General features: G+C 45.6%; 1 protein-coding gene across 1 annotated transcript in view; it reads left to right on the forward strand.

The window, feature by feature from the left end:
* CECR2 (CECR2 histone acetyl-lysine reader) overlaps nt 1–7,157 on the forward strand; it is a 149,241-nt gene that overhangs the window by 109,631 nt on the left and 32,453 nt on the right. Inside the window, exon 9 of the mRNA XM_075069260.1 lies at nt 5,311–5,467. Coding sequence (XP_074925361.1) covers nt 5,311–5,467 — 157 coding nt within the window. The remainder of the gene's footprint in view (nt 1–5,310; nt 5,468–7,157) is intronic.

The raw sequence follows: 7,157 nt of genomic DNA on the forward strand, positions 1-7,157 counted from the left end.
TGAATAAAAAAACTGGCTGATGCACCATAAATAAAATCTGCTATGGACTTGCCACCGGTGGCTGGTCACCCTTTGTCCTATTGTCCTCGTACATGTTAGCACGCTAATGACATTAGCGCATGCTGATCAGGGAGGTGGTTTGAACCTCATGGAGGGTAGAGATATGTAAGGCAGGGGTAGGCAACCTATGGCACGTGTGCCGAAAGCGGCACACAAGCTGATTGTCAGGGTACGTCTACACTACGGGATTATTCCGATTTTACATAAACCAGTTTTGTAAAACAGATCGTATAAAGTCGAGTGCACGCGGACACACTAAGCACATTAATTCGGCGGTGTGCATCCATGTACCGAGGCTAGCGTCGATTTCTGGAGCGTTGCACTGTGGGTAGCTATCCCGTAGCTATCCCATCGTTCCCACAGTCTCCCCCACGCCATGTGGATTCTAGGATTGATACGATTCCCGTGCATGATGGATGCAAAAACAGTTGTCGACGGTGATTTCTGGGTAGATGTCGTCCTGTCATTCTTTCCTTTCTACTTGAAAGCAAGGGCGAGCATTCTTTTCGCGCTTCCTGGATGCCCTGGCAGAACCGCCATAGCAGGCACCAGTTGGGCCTGTTTTGGCCCTTTTGTCCGTTCACCATATGAAGTACCGGGAGATGCCGCTGAACAGGCGAATGGTACTGCAGTGCATACACAGCCGCATCATTTGCATTGCAGATAGCAAAGACGGTACCAGTCGTTCTTGCACTGTTGCTAGTGCCATTGTAAATGGGCGATGAGATGACGGTTGATCGTCGTTTACGTCTGCTTCTGTCTAGGTCTCCTTGGCTGGCTTAGTGACGGTCAGCTGAGGGTGCAAGACAAAAATTGGAATGACTTCACGAGTCATCCTCTAATATGGTTATCTAAAAAAATTAGAGATCCAAGTCCTGCTAGAATATGGGGCAAAGTGTACTGAAACCAAATGTATCAGAGAGCACAGCTGGCTCTGTGTCAGATTCCCACAGAATATGATGAGCTGTGCTATCAAGTGCAGGGGTGCCCACTGCAACACCCACCTAATTTGATTACCCGTCTCCCTCAACTTTTGGAGCTTCCCGGCCGTGGCAGTGTCCCATTGTGTGATGAAACTACTAAAGACATGCATGGAGAATAGAAACATGCACTTTTCTAGTGATGAAAAATGAGAGTGGAGGCAGCCGTCCAGCCTTGCATGTATGATAGTCAGTGTGCAGACATTCACCGACTAGGGGGGGAGTAGGACCAGCATCCTGTGACTTGATAGTCAGGCAGTACGGAATCTTTGTCTGTTACAGAATGAAAGGGTGGGGCTGATGGAGCTCAGCCCCAGTTGCTTATGATGAGGAAATGAGTTACCAGCCGTTACTTGTTACATACTTACGGACGACTGACCACGCGGGGCAGTTCCATATCCTATTTTTTACCCAGGCGCCCGGGGCGGAACTCACTGAGGCAGGCAGGAGCACTCAGTGGGTTGCTGATTAGATGACGCGATAGCAGTCATCATGATATGACCGTCTGCCACGGGGGGAGGGGAGGGTGATGAGGAGGATGCTTTGCTATTCTTGCTGCAGACACACATGCTACCAGCAGATGCAAGTTAAGACTTAGGGTGACATATATAAAAAGGTCGAGGAACAATATTTCCCTTTTCGTTTCGGGGGGGGGCGGGGGGGGATAAATTGACACATATCCTGAACCGCCTGGCGGCAATGTGTTTAACCTACAGGCATTGGAGCTTCAGCAAAGAATAGCAAATGCTTTTACGGGAGAATGTACGCGGACAATGTGGGGCATAGCTGGAAGTCCAGTACCCCTCCATCCTCCATGAGTGTCCATTTGCTCTTTGGCTTCTGCAGTGAAGTTCGCTTGTCACCACCGGCACTGTGTGTGTCTCTGTCGCCTCCTTATCATAGCGTGAGAGCATTTTCATTCAAATGCTCTTCTATTTCGTCTTACTGTTAATGGAAGCTGTGCTTAGAATCAGATTTGGTCCCTAGTACAGTGATCAGATCCAATAATCTCCCGTATGCCCCAATCGAGTTTTTGGTTGGATTGGACTGCATTGCCACCTGTCTGACAGAACTCCATTGACATGGGGCAAAACAGGAATGTGAACATTCACACGTTCGGGGGAGCATTTCTGTGTAACCTGGCCAGTGCACCGATGGATTGCTGTCCAGACCAGTACAATGGCTCGCAAGTGCTGGGAATCAATATAATTTTATAAATATATCAGAGGGATAATTTGGGAGGGAGAGGAATTTATTGTTTACGTTAACAATGATATTAGACCAAGAACAAATGGGTTATAAATGGAGCCACTAGGAAGTTATAAGATATTGAAATTAGATTGAAGCGTTATCTTAAACTGTAGAGGACGTAAGTTCGTGGAGAGGCTTCAAAGGGAGTCATGAGGAAAAAGACATATCTGGCTAAATGACTTAAGTTAGAGTGAGTTATAGGCAATGTGATGGTTGTATGAGGGAGTAGCGTTAGTTTTGCAACTTGATTTCTCGGATCTATCAGATGATAAGTTGCCCAAGTGAGTCTTGCAGGGGTGATGTTAGATGGACTGCGGATCTGGTTATACGTGCAGAATTCGTTCCTGGAGATGCGGCTTGGTGAAGTATAGCCCCATGCTCAGGTTTAGCTGTCGCATATTTGGGGATCGATAAGGCGAAAGGAAATTTTCCGGGGAAGAATGGCAGCAGGGCCCTGAGTTTTTTTCGCATTCTCGTGTTAAGCGTGGGGGCAGTGGAGCACTTGCTGGCTCGACTTCTCTGGCAGTTGAGGTCATTCAAACCACAAGTTTGAAGACTTCAATAACTCGACAATAGGTTAGGAGTTTGTTTATAAGAAGTGGGATGGGTAGATTTGTGGCATGCTTTATGCAAGGGAGGGTCGATTAATGATTATTATTGGTCCCCTTCCGCCTCCTACCTTAAAGTCTATGAGGTTCTATGAATACCGGCCGGCCGTGCCAATAATCGGTCGATTTGCGGCCACACTAACCCTAATCCGATTTGGTAATACCAATTTCAGCGCTACTCCTCTCGTTGGGGAGGAGTACAGAAACCGGTTTAAAAAGCCCTTTATATCAATATAAAGGGCCTCGTTGTGTGGACGGGTGCAGCGTTAAATGGGTTTAACGCTGCTAAAATCGGTTTAAACGCGTAGTGTAGACCAGGCCTCAGTGGCACTCACACTGCCCGGGTGCTGGCCACCGGTTTGGGGGGCTCTGCATTTTAATTTAATTGAAGCTTCTTAAACAATTTTAAAAACCTTATTTACTTTACATACAACAATAGTTTAATTATATATTACAGACATAGAAAGAGACCTCTTAAAAACATTAAAATGTATTACTGGCACACAAAACCTTTAAATTAGAGTGAATAAATGAAGACTCGGCACACCACTTCTAAAGGTTGACGACCCCTGATGTAAGGAGACTAAGAATCTAAAAATATGGGGCCCAGTTGTGTACACGCTTATGCATGTGAGGAACTTGACTCACATTAGTACCCCTACTGATGTTAGTGGGATTACTGTCACCTCTACATTTATGTATGCTCCTGTTTATAGGATTGGGCCTCTGGTCAGGTCCAAAGCTAATGAGACCTCCAGGTGATTGAGAAAGTTAAATTAGAGAGATGTTCATGTTTTGATATGGCAGTGCAGCTCTGAACTTCATACAAAGAGGCATCGTTCCGTGGAACAAGGAGCTGATACTCCCTCTCTTTGCTGCTCTGTTGTGACTGCACTTGGAGTATTGGGTTCAGTTCTGGGCATCCTGAGACTAGGAGGATATAGACCCACTGGAGGGGATTCTGAGAAAAGCAGCTACAGTGACTGAGGGCTGGAAGGGTTGACTTACATAGAAACAGATTTAATTTTAGATTGAATATCAGGAGATATTGGCTAATAGTGGGATGCATAAACCCATGGAATAGTTTCCCTTGGAAAGTGACAGGAGTCCTGTTGCTTGTGATATTACAACTGGGCAAAGATCTTATGCTGTAGGAAGAGTCCTGTAGTGGCTGGGGAAATGGACTACATGTTGTAATGGGTCTTTACCATCTCTAATTGCTGAGATTCTGTGCTAATTCCCCTGGGATGCAGGCAGTGAGTCTGGTAGGATTAATTGGGTACTGTAGCCCTTTGGGGATTCTGAATCTTAATAACTGAGACCACTCCATGGGGTAAGGTAAGGCCCAAAGGGTTCACTGCATTCTGATCAGAACAGAACAGGTGTTTCTGTTTTTTCTTCAGTGTGCACTTTAACGTGGGATCCACTGGTAATGGTGTAAAGCACTCCAGGGCCCTGACTGAACAAATCTCTGTAATTATGGTATGATTCTGCTGGTGGGCAACATGAGGTAAAGAACAATTCCCCCTCAAGTACTGTTGCTGGTAGAGGCAGGGGGTAGAGGATAGTGTGGGGTGATTCTCCAAGGAGCATTGCTGCAGGACATTGCTAAATAGCATTTCAGGAAAGAAAGAAAAAATGGAGGCACTTACAATATGTCTGGGTTCACTGTACAACCTTTCAAGCCATTTATCAAAGCACCCGCAGGTCCTATTTCGAGGCAGGTGAAACAGTAAAGCAATAGTGATCAAGGTGCAGGGCTTTTTCTGGGGATTAATGGTGGGCAAGGAAAAGTTGATGGCCTGAGAGGCAGCTGAGGGACCTCATCTGATCATTAATCTTCAGGAAATGCCTTGTGCTAAGTGATTGTTGCTGTTTATACCCTGAGAATGGAGGTGGAGAGCCTACGGTCATATGGGTTATTTCCAAGTGTGATAGTTTCCCTTGGTGTGTTCAGGGCATCTGTGCTTTGTAGAACTGTCAGTGGGATGGGAATGTTGATGGATGATCCAAGCATTCGGCTTATAATGAAATCAAGCAAATAAAGTTTTTCCCGTGGTGCCTTTTCCCCAGTGCCATATGTGTGCATGGCACTTCACAGATTAATAAGAGGATGTGGTACCTGCTCCGTGGAATTTACCATCTAGCTGGATCATACACACTAAGTACGATATGCCAGGGATCGAGGGAGAAGGAACTGGGATGGGATAAGAACTGTACACAATGGGAGGGGAATACAGCTCATAGAGTGTAGCCTCTTTGACAGAGAGATTGTACATGTTTTTATTTCCATCACTTATTGTAGTTACATTTTTAAGTCTCCTTCAAAGGAAATCTGCAACTGATCAGATCTGTATAAGCCAGTGCCACCTTATGCCCGTTACAATTTCATATGTGGCCCTTTATCCCAGGTCACTCCAAGTGTGCTCAGCAGGATGGAGAAGCAAAGGCGCAGGGAGGAAGAGGAGGAGCGCCAAATCCTTCTGGCAGTGCAGAAGAAGGAGCAGGAACAGCTGCTAAAGGAGGAGAGGAAGAGGGAGATGGAGGAGAAGGTCAAAGCAGTGGAAGGTACCTGAAATTGCTGTGGGAAGTAGAGGTGGGGACATTGAAAGAGCCCCTGATGGGGTTTTAAACTGAATTGAGATATGTCCTTTGTGCTCCTTCCATACCATAGACTCCTTCATATATGTCCAAGATAGAATCAGTGATCGTGTTACCTCAGAAGTGGGTTTGTTATTCTCTGACCTCTTCTTGTTTGGCCACCTATATTCCCTTTTCCTTCTCCCTCCTTGTCCTCTTGTATCCCCTTCAGCTCTGTCTTCCTCCTACCATCCTGGCTTCATCACCTTCCGTAACTCTGTCCTTTCCTCTTTCCTACTGTTTATGCTCCTCTTGCAGTTCCCTGCACCTCTTGTGCCTCCCCGCCCCTCTTCCACCTCCTCACAGTCAACCTGCCCAATTGGGTTTTCATTGCCACTGAGCAGCACTCATTCCATTCTGCCAGAAGCACATGGACAGACAGAAACACTGCAAGGTGGAACCGCCTTGCAAGGGGGAAGGGTGAGTGCCGCAAGAACAGAGTTTCCACACTGATGTGGGCCATTAAATGGAGATCTCATAATTCAGGGTCCAGACTGGACCAAGGTTAAAAACTAGGTTGTGCAAGGGACAACTTTAGAAGCTTTTCCAAGTACTAGTTCGTGCTGTCCGCACACTGTTGCCTAACAGATAACTATTTGGGGTTTAAGCAGTCAGAGGATGTGAACACCTGTCATCAGACAGATGTGCATTGGCACTAGAATGTCACAGGAATAAGATGGGGTCTGAATGCCCTTCTGCCTTTCAGCTGAGTTACCAGGATTCATTTATTTGTTGTGGTTTGAGTCTATTTGCACTTTATCCAACTCCTCAATCTCCCAGCTGAACAGAAATGACTCTTCCTTCTTCCTGCCCCTCTTCCCGCTGCAGTAATTCTGAGCTAAAGGACCAGCAGGAAGCGTGAGCTTGAGAAGTCAGAGGTGGTACAGGTGTGGGGAGGACAGGTTTTTTCTGTGCTTAATGCAGCATTGTCAGGTTTCATTTCACTCTTGCTGTGGGCTGCTGCAACTGGGTGCAGGGTGAGTCAGTCATTTCATCTGGGGACAGAAGTGCCAGATCTATGGTTATCACAACAAATGACTGGGTTGCTGCAGTGCCAGGAAGACCTAGCGTGTCCCCAGAAAACCGCTCTGGATGTAAATGTCTGGTGTAGTAAAAGTGCTTGTGAATTGTTTAAGATGATATAGAATTAGTGTAACAAAAAGAAAAACTAAGTACACAAAACCAGTAAACTTTCCGATACAGAATAGTCTGCTAACCAGATGTTTGGTAGTAGGTCAGATATCCTGTAATAGAGTAGCTTTTTCTACCTGCTACCCCTTTAGCCAAGTACATAGATGACCTTTATACTTCGTTAGTTGTCAGTCCTAGCTAATCTAATCAAAATCTAGTGCATTAATCATAAATCCATTCAATTCCAGATCTATCACAGACTTCCTTTGTCACTTTCCCAAGTGACATAATTTCCTGTGCTTCAATTCCTCATCTGTAAAATGGGCATAATACTTCTCTACATAAGGTGTTGTGAGGATAAATCTGCAAATACATGGGAGATGCTCAGATACTGCTTTGATATCAGCCATATATGTACATAGAGAGAGAAATAGAATCACTGCATTATCTGATGGTGTTAGGCCTTGTTTACACAAAAGTTTGCTCT

This window comes from Chelonoidis abingdonii, chromosome 1, assembly GCF_003597395.2.
Source record: "Chelonoidis abingdonii isolate Lonesome George chromosome 1, CheloAbing_2.0, whole genome shotgun sequence".
Lineage (NCBI taxonomy): Eukaryota > Metazoa > Chordata > Testudines > Testudinidae > Chelonoidis > Chelonoidis abingdonii.